This window comes from Thermobia domestica, chromosome 13 (assembly GCF_964235325.1).
Source record: "Thermobia domestica chromosome 13, izTheDome1.hap1.1, whole genome shotgun sequence".
NCBI lineage: Eukaryota > Metazoa > Arthropoda > Insecta > Zygentoma > Lepismatidae > Thermobia > Thermobia domestica.
Window position 1 is genome coordinate 77,735,724 of NC_137466.1, and position 20,780 is coordinate 77,756,503.

Genomic DNA, 20,780 nt, shown 5'->3' on the forward strand with positions numbered 1-20,780 from the left:
AGGATTTATATTTACTCATATCATTTTATTCAGCGTAATGAGATCTGACGATTGGTATATGTCTCATCTTTGGACTTTCTTTTCGTTATGTGCTAATAATTTTGTAATGGCAGATGATCACTGCCATTATTTGTTTGGAGTAAACATCAGATCCTGCACTGATGCTTTATGAAACGTGAACTTACAACTTGACATGATAGGCATACTATATGAGATTTGATTGGGGCTGAACTTAGCCACCAAGAGGTGCTTCCTGTTACTGTTGAGAGGAGAGTTATTCGTGTGCTTCTAAGAACTCATGGAAGAATGCAGTGTCATAGTAAGACATCAAATGTACACTGTAAACATGTCATGCTAAACATAACAAAAATGCAATGAATTAAACTGCTGGATTAATTGGCACAATGTCTTTGTAGGGGACAGATAGCTTAATTCAAGGGTCTTATCGTTGATGTGAAGAGTTATTGGTTCAATCCTCAGTTGATTGGTATGATTGAACCCTGTTTGATGTTTAGAGCCCCTTTCGAGGCTATGTAAAATGTGGATCTACAACTTTAAAGTGAAATCTGAACAACGATCTTCCACCAGGAATCGAACCTGGGTCTCCTGCACCAGAAACAGGTAGTTAACCAAATAGCACAGCTCTTCGATACTACTCTATATGAGTTTGTGTGGGTGTCAGTGCACGCATTTTCCGTAAGTTTCTAGTTTTGTGTACTGTCTTAATTCGCCCCAAATCTTTTGTCATTTCTCGTTTGTATTTATCATTTATATCCATTAGCCCACAGTGTGTACGCGTGAGACCTTTAATTTCAGATATCATATCAATTCACTTGCCTTTGGCAGTGGCTCTCAACCTATAGAATGAACTCAACCTATCGAATGTTTAACGATATTGCATAATTGAAGACGTGAACGTTACTTGTCTGTAGTTGGAAGATAATTGATGAGTCAAGTAGTTTCATCACTTCCTCTGTCAAGCGAAGTAAAGGGTTTCAAAGGCCATATTTTCGGATAAAAAAAAAAAACAAAAAAAAAAAACGTCTTCTAGGTAAAGAAAGCTTAGGCGGGCGGGTACTTTATTTTCGTTCCTTGCCTTATGTATCCTTTAATCAATTTGCCCTCTAAAGTTCATTATTTTGGATATTTAAACAAAATTGCAATTCTCTTTTCTATTATCATGTCTATAGATTAATTGAAGACATAAGGATTGTAGGTTCCATGTGTAACTTATGTCTTTGGAACCTACTGAAACAAATGAGCTGGAAGTACTTGTGAAATCACGCCATACTTGCGCTATTCATCTCGTTTTTTGCAGTAAACAATATATGTAATCATTAAAATCGGTCGATGAGTGTGGGATTTTAAATTTATTTTTGTGCAAATGTACAGGTTCTCTGGCTTTGGCTGAGACAAAATTTGGGAAAGAAAGGAGTTGAATTTTTCATGGTATTTCGTTTGGTTTCCGAAACTGATGGGCGTAGAAAATTGAAATTTTTTGAATGTTGCTCACTAAGCCTGCACTATGGATAAGTAAAGTTTCGCGAAATACCATTCCTAAGGACTGCATCTAGTGGTCCAGTGACTGGCACGCGCGTCTTTGGTGTACGAAGTGAGACGCTAAAGGTTCAATTCGACCAACCAACCAACCAAGTAATACAGAAGGGAAAAATAGAATTACTGTTTTGCCTTTCATGTGAACTGCGAAATTTGGGCATAGGAATTTGAAATTGCCGGTATCTGCAGATGCTCTCCTTAGATTCTGAACTATAGGAAACATTATTATTTTCAACATTTTAGAGCGAATAAACGGAGCTAAATTTTTCCCCCACTCTTTACTGAGCTTAAGAAACTGTTCGACCTAGGATGTTTAAATTTTGTACAACTGTACTACTCAATATTTAGATTTAGGTAAAGTGAAATTTTGAAAAGGGTGGTGAAGGGATTGAAAGATTTTTCTTTAGTATTTCTTTTAAAACAGGGAATGCAGGCACGAAATTTGAATGTGTTTGTGATTTTTTTTTTTAAATTGCTAATTCTCCGGAAAAACGTAAGAGAAGTATACACATATTTTTATGTGTTTCTTTTCAACTGTTGGGAATGAACACATGAAATGAATGGAGGTTTTCTGTTCAGGAAAAATGCATGTAGAGGAATCCGATATGGTTGACGTAGAGGCAGGGTTAAATTGGGGGTAGAGACTACAAAATACTGACGGCCGAATGAAAGATGACTACAGATAAGTGATTTCTGTGTCTTCGGAATCTCTTGGAGGTGATGCTGATAATATTATATTTCTTATGTGTCATAAGCGTATGCGAAAATTCAACTCGTAGAGGCTCTAAGATTGATTTTGACCTACTGTCTGCAAGTTTTAAATCAGTGAACGTAACGGTTTGATCTTTTTTAAAAATACAGGATATGACTATGGCATTCACTTGCACAAGCTCAATATCGATTATGTCTCTCAAAATAAGGATTAAGTTGATTATTTGTTGGCTGAAGTTTAAAGTTCATTTTCTTTGTCGAAGCTATAAGTCAGTATCCCTATACTAGTTTAAATGTTATCCGAACCATGTACACTGAATTGGATTCGGTAACTTGCATAATGACAAAGGCACTAATGTCAATTCTATCTGCAAGTAAGTCAAAACGGAACATAACTTTTAGTAATTTATATGTAGAGCAGCGAAAATTAATCACAATTCTCTCAAAACACAGATTTAACTATTACAATGACTTTTGCCGTAACATCGACTATATCTACAGGGTGTCTGAGTAGTCCCCTACCCCTAATTTTGAGTATCACAGAAAACAATGCAATTTTAGTTGTGAAATTGGTAACACTGCTTTTATGGTCTTGGCCAGTACTGTTTGGTATCCCTGTTTTTGAGCACTGGTGTTCCTGCATTCAAGATCACGTGGAGCATTTCAGTTATAAAACCATGGCTGATGTAATTGGTCACTCAGTTGTGCAACGAAATGAAATATTTAAGTTTTACGTCCCGGCTAGGCTAGAGACAGCGATGATGAGAAATGAATGAAAATGGTGGAATTAAGAAAGCAGGAAGAAAGGGAAGAACCCCGAGAAAACCAACGCACACGGTGTTTGTCCACCGCAAAACTTACTTTTCGCAAGCTGGGATCGAACTAATGACCCCACGCACCAGAGGTGAACGCTCTACCACTGAGCCACCGCGACCCTAGTTGTGTAATAGTTAGTGACATGTTTCTGGGTAAAGGAGGACGATATACATGGCAATGAAACAGGTAACGACTGTGTTTAGAGATCGCTTTAGCAAGAACCCACTTCGTACAGGAATCCTGCTTGATTGGAAGAAACGTACGTTTACTTCAGGGTGTGTCTAAGACAAGCTCCGTAGTGGACGCAGGAACAATTTGGAGATGGAGTACATATAGATCCACTGGATGCATGATTACTATATGTTAATACTCAACTATAATATACTGTATATACAAAAATAAATAAATAAATCTAAAACTGTTCACTGTGGTTTCAAACCTAGGGGTACGGGGACTTTGCGGACACCCTGTATATGTAGACATTTACCAAATATCAAATTAAACAAAATCATTATTTTAACCAAAGGTTTAACTAAACTTCTTGTTCAGCTCAGACGTCTTTTGGCATAAGATCGAGCAACCTATACTTCTTGGATTTATTAAAACATGTAAATTATATCGAGGAGAATATATCGAAAATATTAATACCGTATCTCTTCGAATATAAGATGCACCTTTTTGTCAGCTTTTAGACGTCCAAAATTTAGGTGCGCCTTAGATTCGATGACGTCTTGAATTCGATGTATACACTGCAATATACATATTTATTCATTGCACGTAGGTTACAACACAGAATCTAGTGCAGTCTTTAATAGTTTTAGTTACAACTAATTTCCTTAAAATTGGTTGTATTACAACAATGGCAGATGCACAAAGATGTCATCGCTCACGAACAATGAACATTTCGTTTTTCTGATAAGAAAATGATTATTGAAATTACTCCCATTTCTACATTATTTCTGCGTCTTATATTCGAAGCTTTTTAAAAATGAGTTTAAATGAGGTGAAATTTCAGGTGCGCCTCAAATTCGATGGCGCCTTATATTCGAAGAAATACGGTATTAGAAATTAATCCTTCTAGATAGTTATAAATTAAAATTGCACTCTGCTCATTAATTGATGATAGGCTACGAAACTATATTTCAGATATGTTTAACAGATTAATTTGTACAGTTAACCTCATCGCTATTTTGTATTCTGTGACAGTTTTACATTTTACAAAATATTCAGGTGACATATGTTTGTTTGAAAGTTTCCCGTGTCCTGTTGGAAGCATTTGTCACTGATATAATATCTAATCTGAAGTGGAGAATAATAAATTATGTGCATCTTTTTTAATTGGATGTTCGTACTTTACAAAATCGAGGAATGATTATATTATTATATAGCGTTATTTGTAATTCTAATGATCATTTGGTATTGTACTTCCCAAAAGCTTCTGATAATCCTTTGTAAATAACTTTCGATTAATCACAACCACATGAGTCTTATTGAAAAGTATTGAATGAACTGTTTGTTTACAAGCCAAAGAAAAACAACGGAATTTAAATACTGAACACATGTAAAATGAAAATATGGTGAAGAAAACAGGTTCTAGTGATATTTTGTATATCTAATTTATGATCAGTTTCAGGTACCTGTATCCCAATACCGAAATTGTATTACGGTATTTAGAAATTATGCCTCTGAAATTGTGTCATCTATAGTTTCTTAAGAATCACTATATCAGTACCCCTACGTCACATAATAAACAACTTATTTATTTAATTGACAGTAAGTATTTGAAATTTCCAAATATCTTTCTTCATAAATATATTTTTTATGTATACATTTATTGTACCTGGTGATGCGAACTCGATATTTTTCCTTCCTCTCACCTGTTTTCGTTTCGTTGAATTTAACAACATGCAATTAGCTTAGGGAGCGCTTTGTGAAAAATATAACTTTATATTGGGTATATTGGTAGCATTAATGTATATATAGTTATGCGATGCGTACTAATAGAGCATAAAGAGAGCATAAAGAAAAATCTGTAATAATTAAAGAACAACAAATTATCATCGTTATCATAGGTATTCTGCCATTATTGGCAGGTCACTTGCTGCAGCTAAGAAGCTACCATGCTCCACGGTCTTCCGCTAACCTCTTCGTCTTCACGTACGATTTCTCTGTTTTGATATCGTTCATTAATTGTAGTCTCCTTCACCCCCCTCTCTTTCCTGCCACCATACCCTCTAGCACTACCTTCATGATAGAGTTCCGTCTTAGCCAATGTCACAACCAGTTCATCTTTCTCCTCTTAATAATATCTAATGGGTTTGCGTTATTTAGAATTACTTATATTTTATTTTTCTTTCAATATTGTGGCAGTAATCATTTCTTACAATAGTCCTGAAGACTCGGAAAAAACAGATCTGGATGATTGGATTGGAGTTTAACGTTTCTTTCAGTGCCGGAGCTATATAAGACGTGAATCTAGAACTTAAACCTGGGGTACAACAACATGAGTTCTTCCCGCGCAGAACGCTAACCATATAACCGCGAGGGAGCTAAGCTCGGAAAAGCTGTTAATATACATGGACCGTTATCTGTTTCATCACCATGAAAGCTGCTTCTTAAGCTGAAGTAATTGATACGTAAAACAAAACCATATTTTTTTCTTTAAAAAATAATGAAAAAGGGTGGTTTCCTATCAATATTGATTGTTTTTCATCATCTTAACAACTATTCTACAAGCACTGGCAGACCATTTAACATAAATTGGGAAGCTGTCACCACTATGGTCCTCAGCAAACTTTATCTTACCAGTTAATCGCCTCCAGTTTCTGCGGCTAAAGTTGATAATTTAGGAAGAGAATGTGAAGACAAATGTCTCACCAAATCGCTTTGGCAAGTTTCCGAAGAGCCTGCAAGATACGGGGACGGCATCGGGCAAGTGCCGGTTTGAGAAGTCCAAATCCACAGCAGCCCATTGCTGAGGCGTTGAGGGATTGTGAGGGATTGAAAACGGAATTACTTGAATTTCTCTCTCGTCTGCCTTCCTTGCGTAGAACGTCTGGGATAACTGGAGGTCTAATCCATGTGAATACATACATTTGCGGTCTCGTGACCATACACATGGGGAATGTGTCTGTCATAGAGGGTCCATGACGTTCTTCTGGAAGTAAGCTGCGTTGCGTGGAAGACACTTCGATGAGTTGTAGCGTTCCTCGACTGCAATATTGCGTTTCCACTAGAAATTTCTTTTAAATTGTCTCGCATTTGAGAACTGCTCTTGTGGTCTATTTGACAGGAGAAAATGGACCGAACTCTATTGGTCTCATCTAGATGTAGGGCACATCGTATACAGTTTTCTTTCGTTTGTTAACCTCTCTTGGTTATGGTCTTCTGTAATGCGATGTCTGCGTGCTTTGTGATGCGCTTGCAATGCAAGACTCTTCCGGATATTATTTCACATTTGAACCTTGTATTTTGTATCCATATTGTTCCATGTATCGTGCTCAATTGACACTGTTATTAAGTACAGGCCCTAGTATAGCCAGCAATATATTGCGATGTAAAAGAGGTTAAATGCGTTGTTCGGGAGGACCATTGAAAGTCAACAATTTTTATCGTGGACAACCTTTAGTATTGGAGGAATAACTTCCTTTTCCTAAGACTATATTTGGCTATTGCATTTACGTATATTAATTCGGCATGAACAAGATCACAAGGTGAAGTCAGGAAAGATCGCGCGGCAGGAAGCGTGCGCGAGGGGCCAAATGGGGAAGGGAAGGGCGTTGTAACAAACGAATAATTGGTAACTTTGCAAATACAGTTGTCAATTAAATTCATGTGTCGATAGAAGCTGTTCGCTGAGAGATGTGTTACACGTTTTGCTTAACTGCTGCAAAGTAATTGCGAGCATTTTCAAAAACACTCGGTGCGAATTCATAGGAAGATTGTAGTGTCAAATACTTAAGAAGTGATGTATTTATGAGATCGTTTGTTGTCGAAACTAGCGTTGTACGTAGTTTACCGCCAGTCTGGAAAATTTCACCCAAGCTACCCAAATAGGACAGTTCGCTTAATCATGAAGTAGGAGAGGTCACAAATTCAATAATTGAGCGCAATAATAGTAGAGATCGCACATGCGGGACCACATTATTTGTGAATGTCATGCTAAAAAGAGAAATGAGAAAATATGGAATAACTACAATTGTTTTCTTTAGGTACATCAAACTCATAGCTAAGGGGATTAAGTCCCCCTGCAACCACCTTCAGCATGAATACAATGCATAATGGGTGAACAATGGGCAGCGCCCCCCAAATTTTCTCGGCCCCCTCTGTCTTACTGCTCTGGCTACGGACCTGATGTAAACGTTTGTTTCGGTGCGGTTTTATTCGTTTTAAGTAACTTTTATTTCAAGATTGTTACTTCAGTAGCTCAGTTTATTAGCTTGATTTCATAGTACCGATATTAAGTAATGTATCGTAGAGTAGCATCGGCTACAAATGTTCGTTGTCAGTTGTGTCATATTTCTAAACCACATTTTATATTTTCTTCATAATTTTATTTGTTTCTGTAATATCACCATCATGCGCAATCTCCTCTACCCGTATGCGCTATATCCCCTACCCCTATAGGAGAGATCGCGCTAAATAAGGGTCTTGATAAATGGTTACCACTGAGAGCACAGTCAATTTCAACAAAAATTGCGGATCTGGAATTGTGCGTAAGATATCCAACTACACACTGCGCCATTCTTATTGTTTCAATGTTGACTATTTTATGCAGGTTCGTCGAATTGTGCGCGAACTATCCGTGAAAGTGCTCTCTCGTTTCGTGGGGAACAGTACTCCAGAGAAAGCAATTTATAGAACAGCATGTCAAACAATTCTGGTATGTTTATTGAAGAAAATATATGTAGATATGAGTCGTAACAGTCACAGTTTATCGAGTCATGATAAACGTAACACTACAAGAGTGCAGCGTAGTAAAGCACACAATCATTTTTCTTTGTGGCAAAAAAATACATATATATATATTTTTTTAAACATTCAACGATTATTACTACTTATCCTCCCCTTTATCCTAGAATTTGAAATCATTTAAGCAATTATCTTTAAATTAAATTATTTCACTAAAAACAAATCCGTTTGATAAAGAAAAGTGCTGGAGGCGAAATGATCCTTTGGTACCCCCCTCCCGGTATATATACAGTATATATAAAGGAAGAAACATAAAATCAACAGGAATATTGTGACCACATATGAGTTAGCATGCTTCATATATAGGTTGAAACCGCATAGAATTAATTGTTCTGCTTCTCTTTAAAATAAAGTTTGGATACGATAGCAACACTAAGTGTACAGATTACATAGAGAGCAATTCCCTGAGGAATGTATTAATTAGTATTTTTATTTTTGAAACGAGGAGAGATTTTTTAAATTACTGCTATGTACATTTCTGCGTGAAATGAAATTAAAATTAAAAGCAGTGCACTTGGCAGCGGTTGACAAAAAATTCAAATCTTCAAGTTTCTTTTTCTCTTGAAAGGTCAAGAATAGTAGGTGGGCTAATTTCCAATTTAACTATCATAAACTACTATTATTTATTAATTCTTATCCATATTAATATGTGTTTCTGTCATCAAATTCTAATTAAGGATGAGCAAAACCGGTTTTTATAAAAACCAAAAACCAGCTTCCAGAAAAACCGAAATCCGAAAAACCGACATTTCGGTTTCCTCCAAAACCGATTACGTTTTTCACCGAAACCTGTTTCGGTTTTCTCCAGAAACCGGTTTGGTTTTTCACCAATACCGGTTTCGGTTTTCTCCTAAACCAATTCGGTTTCGGTGAAAACTTTCGGAAAACACATAAAACTATTTCTCTGGAAACGAAATCGGTTTCTGGAGAACAACGAAACACTAGTCTGGTCAGAAATAGAATTAAGTTTGAAAAAAAAAAACGGAACCGGTTTTGAACAAAACCGAAACCGGACCCAATGAAAAGCCGAAACCGGTTTTGAAGAAAACCTAAACCGGTTTCGGTGAAAAACTTTTTTTAAATTCTCAAAAACCGGTTTCGGTTTTCCTGAAAATCGAAAAACCGGTTTCTGTACCCACTATTTTTAACATACAAAGGAGTCGAATAGAACCACCAAATTTTGTACACCAGATCTAATCGCATATGGAGTACTTGTTTCAGTTTTCGATTTGAGGGGGTTGTTGAAGCTCACACGTTCTGGAAGTTAAAAGTATACAGTATTGCAGAACCTCCTTAAGTCAGACAACCCCAACATGTTTCAGTTTTCTATTCGAGCGGTTATTGGGGCTCACACGTTCTGGAAGTCCAGAAAATATAGAGTATCGCAGAACCCTCTTAAGTCAGATAATCTGAGCTACTCTTCTATGTTGCAGGTTTTGTACTATTCAGTCCGTGCGAGAAACGTGCACTTGTGCTAGTTACAAAATAAAATAGTTCGTGACAGTTACTATACGTGCACGATCAGGTCTCGAACAACCATGAAAAATATGAAAACAAGGATGTCGTTGTCTAGCTCCGTGCCGAAACGTATCCCTAGGCTAAGCATTCCCTCTCAAAAGGCAGATATTATCCTTTTATATTTAAGTTAATTGAAATGGAAGAACACTCCTTCTTGCATTCTACACGTAAACTCGCTCTGTACAGATCATTTTAACTTTTCTTGTATTGATTTCTTAATTATGGTTTATGAAGTTCAAAAACTACTGTAAGATTGGACCCTTCTATTTTGGGGATACGATGTCTTTTAAATGTGAGATATCAAGAAGGATTAATTATATAAAGTTTCGTGTTTTCGGATCAGCGCTGGTTATAAACTGAATATACTGCAATAAAAATAGGAAAAACTCAGGGCAAGGCAGCAGATAAATCTTCAGATCTATCAAATCTCTTTCTGTTTCGAACTTTAGTTCCATTTTAATTCTCTAGTAGAATTTATATTAGTGAACTCGTAGAATTAAAAAATAAAATGGCATAACAGAGCCTCCAGGCATAAGACACCTTATTGATATTTAACGAAACAGATGTTACTCTTGCTACCAAACGATATCTAAATCTGTCAATTTGTATATATTTAGCTCTCAATGATTACTTTACAAACCATTATTATTATTATTATTATTATTATTATTATTATTATTATTATTATTATTATTATTATTATTATTATTATTATTATTAGTGAATAGTAATAAATTCTACGAGTAACAAACGCAGTTTTGGTAGCTGCTTGGGTTAACTTGCACTGTTAGTAGAATCAAGGTGATGTACTACCACGTCGTTGTACACGACAGGTTTTACCATAGGTTGCAGTCATTGGCTTCTAAAGTTGAAGATATAAACACCGTCATGGTACTTGCAAAGGTCTTTTATTCCATGTACTCGTGTCTGTCGTGAAACAACAGTGTATTTATTATTAATGATGTTATTTCTTCTCGGCCGAATGGCTACGTTGTGCTTCCTGAGTTGAGTGTATTGCGCCTAGTTTGATTTGTCGATGGGAGAATCTCGAATAAGAACTTGAGTGTTGGTTCGGATCCAATTTTAAGACGTAGTTACACCTGATATGTAATCTCTGTGCAGAAGAGAAACATTTAAACTCCAGTCAGTTAATCAATAATCAACCATATTCTGAGAAATATAAACATGATTTTTAGTGCACTGTTGAATACATATATATCATAAAATGTATATATTTTCGTAAATATTAGAATATATTCGTACCCACATCAATAAATAAATGTTTACACACCATCACAAGAAGGTTTTGATTCACATTTCTAAAATAAGAATACTTACATGTTCTGGTAAGGTAGTTCCGTAAACATATCGCAAACACAGGAACATACAGAGATATCGGGAAGCTTGCATCTTCATTGCCTGAAAATATAGCATTTTTTACATTATATTACAGACATTTATCTGGTTATATGCTAAATGAAGCTTTATTCCTAGTATGGATTCGTCATTTCTTAGTTGATTTACATTTATTTTGATCTACACTCATGTCCAAAATGATTGTCGCATATCTATAACTGTCTTCTTGTAAGAATATAGTTTGATAATGATTTTGCAGAGTACTTTTAATACTGATACTATGTATATAATCGGCAAATGTATATTTGTGATAAATTTCATAGGAAAAGAATTATAGATACGAAAATAAGAATTAGTAAAACAAAATGTTGCTAAATGGACAAGAAAGTTTTATTTTCGTTTTATTGTTCTTCTTTACTGCTCTTTTGACATGAAATTTTCCACATACATATCTTTGCCGATTATACACATACTAACATTATAAGAAATATCGGGCAAATTCGTTTTCAAATTATATTCCTACAAAAACATTAATAGACACGCGACAATAATTTTGGACATAAGTGTACATAACAACTGGGTAGATATGTTAGTTGGAATTTCTTATTCATTCTTTTAAAAAAGGGATAAAATACAGAGGGAACCAAACTCGTGCTTCCTATGCTGGAGACCATGGTTTCGAGTTTATTTCACACACACACATACCCCTCACATACACTAGAGATGTGCACGGGCCGGAATTTTTAGCCCACGCCCGGCCCGGCCCGGCCCGTGAATTTATAATGTGAGGCCGGATACGAGTCCAAAGTATGTTTTAGCCTTTAGGCTCGAGCCCGGCCCGAGCTCGTGTGATAATCAAATGAGCCCGAAATAAGCTCGAATTATAGAAACTTAATTAGTAACGCAAAATTATATTTTTTAGAACAGTTAGAGATTTCATTTTACAGTTATGCTTTAAAAGTTCTCCAGAAAGAACAATTTGATAAATATCGTTGTATAGTATTTTTACAAAGATAGGCCCGAACAGGCCCGAGAAATATGGTTGCATATTCAAACATTTACGGTCCGTGCTCGGCCCGAGCCCGAAGCGATCTATGCTTTGTAAGCCCGAGTTCGGCCCGCGGGCACGGCCCAAACCCGTGCAGACCTCTAACACACACACACACACACACACACACACACACACACACACACACACACACACACATATATATATATATATATATATATATATATATATATATATATATATATACATACATACATACATACATACATATATAAAGGTAATCAAGAAAGTTCTGTCGCTTTTTCACTCACCACCTTTGAACATCGATATCTCACCCAAGACGTACCTGAAAAATCAAAAATTGTCCCCATCAGCATCGACGACCTTCTTCCAACGTTATGGAAAGCCATGGATTCCATCACGGTAGAACTTGCTGGACCGTGCAACGAAGAAGGTATCAAGTGCATTTTGCACTTCTACTAGGGATTTGAACTGGCGTCCTCTAAAATAATTGTGCAAGGAATGGAACAGGTGATAATTGGACGGTGCAATGTCTGGGGAGTATGGCGGATGTAACAGTGTTTCCCATCCAAAGCATAGAGTGGTGTCCCGGGTCATCCTAGCCACCTGGGGTTTAGCGTTGTCCTGTAACATGAGGACCCTTTGCGATTTAGAAGTGCTGGCTCCAGAGTTTTGGGTTTTTCTTGAACACAGATCAACTGCTGACAGTACACAATTGCATTGATGCTCTGACCAGCTGGTAGCAGTTCCCAATGCGCGATGCCGCGAGCAGTCCACCAAACACACAGAAGGATCTTTTTTTGCTGCAGTGTTGGTTTCGGCTGTTTTGGAACAGGTTAATGGGATGTTAACCACTCATGACTAGGGATGCAAAAAAGCCGGCTTTTTTGAATCGATGGTTTTTTTCACATAAAAGCCGGCTTTTTTGGAAAAAAACGAGAATTTTGGAAATTTTGTCTTTTTTCATTTTCATGATTTTTCTATCTAAATAGCTTTCTTATAGTATATTCTATACTTAGATAAGAATTCCATGACCTAAATGCCATATTTCGCTCTAAAATTCACCATCAAGATGGATGGAGCACATGTTTTACGAATTAAAGCTAACATGAAGAATGTAGTATTTGAGGGCAATTTTAGAGGCTATTTAACTTTTGAGTTATCGATATTTTTTCTTCTCAATATCATTTCAGTTTGTCGTCTGTTTCATTTCTAAGAGCTTAGTATTCTAGCTTCTAACGCAGAAGTTAAACTTACGTTTTTCTATATATCCGTCAAAGCGTACCTTTTTCAATATATCCGTCTAACCGTACTTCCACATTTCTGTTATACTGTAGCTGTGCAACGAACAACCTTGAATACTAATTTATACAAATAATCAGTAGCGGATTTAGAAACGTACTTTGGGACGGGTTTCTCTGATTGTTTCATTTTCTAAAATCTCCTAATTTTATTTGGGAGGAGGTTGAAGTTTATGAGTACAGGCATAACTAATACTGTATTTCGTTTCGTTTATATATTTAGCGATAATCTTCCGGATACAACCTTGAAGATCATTTTATACTGAGAATCAGTGGCGGATTTAGAAAAGTATTTTGGGAGGGTTTTTTTCTTACTAATGTTTAGTTTTTCTAAACATTCGTAATTTTTATTTGACGGCAGCTTAAAGTTTATGAGTAAAGGCATAACTAATATATATTTCGTTTGTTTTAGACATTCCGTAATTTTGGGGAACAGGCTTCAGTCCGAAAGACCGCCCCCCCCTAACCCTCGCAAAACCGTCACTGCTGGTAATTAGTAATAATAACGATTTAAAAACAATAAGAAATGAAGTCAGCCAACTCACAGTATATACACGCACTATTTCTACTTCATAGATGGAATGAAGAAAAGTTTTGTCACAATGTTCGAATGCTGAGTTGAATTCCGGACTTCTAGATAGAAGCGCAAAAGCTCCAATCAATCATGTTTGTTGTGCAGTTGTATTTATCTTAACTTAAATATATTCCGTAGTCCTTTTTTTTGTGTGTGTGTTGGTGGGGTGGGGAGAGTTCCATAATGATATGAAGGGTGTGAGCCAAGAACATGGTAACTAACAAATTTTCAATTGCTGAGTTATGCAGCATCAGATAGGCAGCAACGCATACCGCTTCGTTTAATCCCTCATGTATAGACTTATGTGAAAAATCAGCTTTCCGACTTTCAAAATGGATTGTGCAACAGAAAATTTGTAATTTCTTAAAATAGTAAAATTATGGGTTACCATGTTCTTATCTCACACCCTTCATTTTCAATCCCTCTTGTTAAAAATACAGAAAACTTGAGGACTGAATAAACCGTGATGGTGCTTATATAAAACTGTAGAATTTCAAGAATATACAAAACCAAAAGCTCTAGGTGTGCAGCCTTTAAGTGTATCATATAAATCTAAGTATTTTTCTTGTGTTTTATTTTAATTTTATTTTGTTCCAAAAAGAGGGTATGGAATATTTTGAAGTAAAAATACTGCATAGAATTTTGCTACTTATTTGAGTATTTTTTTAAAAGAAGTATTTACTTTTAGGGTTGGCTGGTTTTCACCAGCTGTTTTTCTTCTTTTTTTAAATAAACAACTGGTTTAAACCGAAAAAAAATAAAAGGTACGAAAAATGCGAATCGTGTGAACTTCATGGTGACGTTTCCATACATCAAACCATCTGCATTAGTTTTATTTCCTTTTCACCTTTTAATCAAGGTGTCCCATGTTCAATTCTCGGTCGAACCACAACCCTTCTTTCATGCGTAAACAAAGTAGCGGTTCGGATGTCACTTTAAGCGAAAGTCTTCTTCTTGATAACCTCGGTATTACGTAAGGATGTTAAACCTGAACATACGAAACGAAACTAAATTGTATATTTCTGCATGCCTGAATGCCTGTTGTTTTATAAAGACGCCAAGGTTGCTTAAATATACTGATATAAATTGACAAAATTTATCGATTGCCTACGTAGCTTCCAACATTAGCTTGGATTGTACTTTCAATGATATGTACGCACTAAATTTGTAATTTAATACCTCAGTTTTAGCGTACTGATTATGATACGTTGACCTTTAAATTTTGCATGCAAAGCAATAACAGGATTTTTCCCGTTATTGTTTTATATTTAGAGTAATGACGGGGTTTTGCCGATGGCTAGGGCGGGAGTTTCTCAATTTAAGAAATTTACTGACCGGACTTCTTTAAGCTTATGTGACCTCTTCCAGCATAACCCCGTTGTTGCATAATAACACCAAGGCGAAACAAACTTATTTCTGTCAATATGTAATATAAATACATAAAGCAAAATATCTAACCCCCCCAAAAAACTGGTTTAAACCAAAAAAGCCTAGTTTAAACTCCCCCCCAAAAAACGGGTTTTTGGTATTTTCAAAAACAACCATGGCTCTTGCCAACCCTGCTTACTTTTGTATGTAGGAGGTTTAAAAAAATTCTTATTATATACATTGGTTAATCCTTTGGAATTCATAATGTAAATATGTTGAGAAGTAAAACTGTTTGAAATATCTTTTCGAAATTCATGGTTTATTTTCGAGGTTTTATATTATTATCGGCGTCAACCACTAATTAAATGACTTTTTGTGTTTTAGAGAAGCGAAACAAAATCTGGTTTATCAATTTAAAGCAGAATTTTGAAAAAAGCCCAAAATTTCCCAAGCAAAAAAGCGAAGCAGAAAAAACCGAGTTTTTTTTTCAAAAAAGCCGGTTTTTTTCCGAGCCCTTGCATCTCTACTCATGACAGAGCTTCGTACAGGACGCACTTTTCATCATATGTCAACACCGTGTCCAGAAATGGATCCTTCCTCAGACGAGACAGCAAGGAAACACTGGTGTCTGCTCGCGTTGCCGTCTGGTCCGGAGTCAAATCACGTAGGACTCATCGGCCCAACTTGTAGTGCTTCCCAAGTTGATTGAGGTGCTGCCGAATTGTTTTCCCACACGCACTGAATTGTATTCCCAGTTCCTCACATGTCGGGTCACCGTTCGCCTCAATTGCTGCCTGAAGGTCTTCATTATGTACATATGTTGGTCTTCTGGCACGTGGTGCGTCTTTGAGTGATTCTTCTCCGTCCTTAAACTTGTTACACCACCTCTCCACTGTCCGCGCAGTCACAACACCCTCACCAAAGGCCTGGTATATCTTCCGGGCCACTGCAGCGGCGTTTGACCCCAGTTTGAATTTGTACAGCATACACGCCCTTATGACGCTCTATGGAGGTCCCATGTTCACTCTGTCCTTACGTTAGTTCACGATGTAACTGAACCAGGTAGTATATACCCACACCAAGAACTGACCTACGCCTTATCTCCATTCGCATTCAACTCACGGTGTGAGGGCTAATTGAATACAGACCTCCACAAAAAGCGACAGAACTTTCTTTGTTACCTTTATATAATATGTAGGCATGTATCAATCTTAATGGCATACAATGTATTTCAATTAGTTACAGATGATATGAAATTCACAGTTTAGTATTCCGCTAGGGTTAAGAAATTTTATATCAAGTATTTTTGTTATATTTTATGATGGATGAATATTAGGACATCCATAAATCGAACATCGGGCCTTGTTCTAATTTTGCATATAGGCGAATTAAGGGACAAGAATGACATATAGGAAGTGCTGAAACTATTTATTTTTAAAACGTATCGCTAATAGATTTATCATTCATTCTCAAGAAATATGCAAATTAATAACAAATTCTGTGATTACTGATATCTATCATTATTTTTGTTTGTATTTTTGTACATTTCATCATAAGCCAATTTTGTTTCAAAAATAAGAGAAAGAGATATCAAACAAGGAAAGGAAAGAGATAAGCCGAATTATGAAACAGTTTCATGATACACCTTTATGACACGCTAGTTGTTAATTTCGTTGGTTAAATTGGGCCTAGTAGATACAGAGTGAGTAATTTACCTTGGTACGCCTTTGTAACTTTTAACTGTTGGCAGGAGGACATTGTTTCGTATACTCTGTAATATTACAAGTTAACAGTGTTGCTAACCCAACATAAAGTTGTATTTTCAAATAGCACTACATCAAGTTCTTACATATTTCAAATCTACTTATAAAAAGAAACATACAATACCCCACTTGTTATGCAGTATTGCAAACTAAGAACGTAACAGAATTACAAACATAACGCAAGTGAGACGAACAGAGTAATGTACATCCAAAGTAACTTAATGCCCAATTCTACGGTCATATGGCGTATTTCAAACAATTACGTAGAAACAAAGTTACAGGGAATTGAAAATTTGACTTTTTTCAAACGACGTGTTGGGGTGTTTCAAAACAACACCAACAACAATGTTTGGGAGGTGATTCCTAACACTAAGATAAGACAAAAAGTATCTACCAACCTGGATGCACAAATGCTTCCTTTCAGAGTTATAGTCTGCTGAAAACATGAACAAATGAACTTTAAAGGTCCATAGCGCCAAAACTATGGGACCTACCTGATGGGGACAAGACTTCACTTGGGAACTAGTATGTGCTCTATCCAAATATCCATATTTCAGAATCCTGCGGCACTTCCGCAACAATTTTTATAGAGGGAGTTGGTGAGTACTTCAAATTATGTGCCCGTAGCCAAACTCCCTCTAAAAATTGTCTTGGAAGTATCTCAGAATTCTGAGATATCGATTTTTAGATAGAGTACATATTAGTTCCTAAGCGAAGTCTTGGCCCGATCAGGTAGGTCCCATGGTTTTGGAGTTATGGACCTTTAAAAGTTCATTTTTTCATGTTTCCGACAGCCTATAAATTAGAAAAGAAGCATTTGTGCACTCAGGTTTTTCTATATTTTTTGTCTTATCTTTGTGTCAGGAATCACCTCCCAAATATTATCGGTGTTGTTTTGAAACACCTTATATATATATATAGGGGTTGTACAAAAAATGTAAAAACACTTCATACAAGACACGTAAGTATGGCCCTCCACTGTACAACACGTGTTGCGGTTGCCGATCGTTTTTTTTTTTTTTTTTTTTTGTTTTGAATGCGTCATGTGAACCTTCCTCTTCCGTCACCAGTAATCAGTTCACCTGTGAGTGTCGTGGTGTGAAAGTGGTGCTGTAAAATGGGCAACCTGAAAGACTTCCAAAGAGGCATGATCGTTGGTGCCCGTCTGATTGGAGCTTCAGTGGCAACAGTGGTGAACATTGTGTGGGTATCGAAAGGCACTGTGTCCAATGTCACGAAGGCATACACAATTCATGGGCAAACGACGTCTGCAAAGCACAACAGTGGTCGAAAGACAATCCTGTCATATAGGGACCGGAGGGCATTAAAACGGATTGTAGCAGCTAAAAAGAAGAACACTGCAATGAAAATTACGTCTGAACTCAATTCCAGCCTACGAACCCGGTTTCATCGAAAACAGTGAGACGGGAACTTCATAAAATGAAAATTCATTTCAGGGCCGCTATCACCAAACCCCTGGTCACAGCAGTAAATGCGAAGAGGCGTATCCAGTAGTGCAAGGACCACAAGGCGTGGACTCATGAGCAGTGGAAACACGTAATGTGGTCCGACGAATCGACCTTCACCTTCTTTCCAACAACTGGTCGTATTTACGTATGGAGAACACCGTCGCAGGCCTATGATACAGACTGTCTGCTCCCAATTGTAAAGCATGGGGGTGGTTCTGTTACAGTATGGGCAGTGATAAGGTGGTTTTCGGCAGGTCCCATCATAGCCCTGCATAGAATGATGAATGCTAAGGCGTATGATGCCATTTTGGGGGACCAGGTTCTACCCGTGGCCCAAATATTGTCCCCTGATGGTGATGTCATCTACTAAGATGATTTGGCACCCTGTCACGCTGCAAAAACGGTGAAATCATGGTTTGAGGAGCATGATCAGGAGCTATCACACCTCCCCTGGGTCCCACAATTACCAGATCTGAACATCATTGAGCCAGTGTGGTCTGAGTTAGAAAGGCGTGTTCGGTCTCATTATCCTCCACCAGCATCCCTTAAGGAACTGGAGTATGTTTTCGAGGAACAGTGGTACAAAACTCCACACACCACGATTCAGAGCTGTTTACGTCCAATCCACGTCGGATCCAAGCTGTTTTGGACGCAAAAGGAGGCCCCGCACTATAGGCATGATTTTCACACTTTTACAAACGTTTTAGATTTTTTGTTCAACTCATATATATATATATATATATATATATATATATATATATATATATATATATATATATATATACATATATATATATATACATATATATCTTATAACCCACATCTTCATGCTCCTCATTAGAAGTGGTCGCGGGTGAAGTACGGAAGAGTGAAAGAAGCTACTATAGAGATATAGAGGCCTTACACCTAGATCTGGCAGTGAACTTGGATAGAACATTTTTGTTCTTCGTTTGCGAATTCTTAAGTAAAGTGCTGTAGAGCGGAAGCAAGGAAATAACTAATACATATATACTTCTGGATATTTTATTTATTTTTAATTTCATCGCAACTGTAACAAAACAGAAGTCAGCAGAGGGAATAAGAAATGGATATTATCGTTTACTCAACGATCTTTAAGGCTTAGCGAAACCAATTAACTGTAGCGTCTTTTCTGTTAAGAGGATATAGAGAAGTTCGCAGTGGTGGAGATCTTTTGAAGTCTCATTCATAATTGAACGACGTTTAAATTGATCTTGGCGTACGACTTTAATCATATCACATATATACAGTACAGTGTTTCCTCACAACACATCTACACCCGGGAGCTTCATCATTATTTTCAAACTCAGAGAGGAAAAAAGAGAAAGAATGAGAGAGATTAGTAACTATGGTTTTAATGGACCATAATTGCATCATTTTAAGAGTATTCTTTTTTGATTTTGTATTTCGTGTAATTTCATTTTATAACATTAAGTTTCTTGTTAGAAACAATTATTGGATTAAACAATAATTCTAATATTACGCTGAGAAAAATCCGTTATTCAGACAGCTGTATAATGTATAAATATACGGGATTGATAAGTTTACTACAGAAATCTGTGCGGAGCATAAGTTATCCATATACTACTCACGTACTGCATATTTCCCGCTTATATGTTACATCATGTCGGTGCAGGATATCTGACATCTAACAGTCTTCCCTATATCAAATACATATACGTACGTTACATACGTCAACTATATGTTATATACGTCCATTTGTATGTGAGATCCTTTCCGCCTATATACAGTTATTTCTTTCATTCGGAAAGTACGTATAGTTGAAACACTTATACGGAAATATTATAAAACAAAACATACGTTTTCTGCAGGATGATACCTATAGTCACAAGTCCAAAAACTACAGGATTTACGCATGTAACCTACGTTTTTACGTATGCCACCTAAGTTTTTCCTGTGTAGTTTACCACGTACTGCATTATTTCTGCTAACCCTAAATACAAGGATAAACTATAGCTTTGCAATATTTCCATAATCTAAATAGCTTGCGTGGTTTACGCCGTGATAAAAGTAAGTACAGGGTCAAATTAGCCGAAAACGTAGTGTGCAATGCAGACTATTGAGCACGGAGGTCGCCACTCCGTCAGTATCTTCGATGAATTTTTAGTGGTAGTGACGCTGAGTGCTCAACAACGTGTGATACGTGAACTGTTACTGTATGAATTCGAATTCGGATATAAGCTGCAGCAGCAACCCAAAACATTTATCATGAGAAAGTGAAAAGTGCATCGAACCACGACACAACTTGATTCCAGAAATTTCGTGCAGGCTGTAAAAATGTTGAAGGTCAGCCAAGGTTCGGCTGTT

General features: G+C 36.7%; 2 protein-coding genes across 2 annotated transcripts in view; one reads left to right on the forward strand and one right to left on the reverse strand.

The window, feature by feature from the left end:
- Window positions 1-20,780, forward strand: part of LOC145668269 (COMM domain-containing protein 4) — a 323,145-nt gene that overhangs the window by 165,799 nt on the left and 136,566 nt on the right. The gene's annotated exons all lie outside the window — the stretch shown is intronic.
- Window positions 1-20,780, reverse strand: part of LOC145669220 (uncharacterized) — a 55,689-nt gene that overhangs the window by 5,957 nt on the left and 28,952 nt on the right. The window contains exon 2 of the mRNA XM_081737550.1: window positions 10,912-10,992. Within this exon, the coding sequence (XP_081593676.1) occupies window positions 10,912-10,989 (78 nt within the window). The 5' untranslated portion in view covers window positions 10,990-10,992. The remainder of the gene's footprint in view (window positions 1-10,911; window positions 10,993-20,780) is intronic.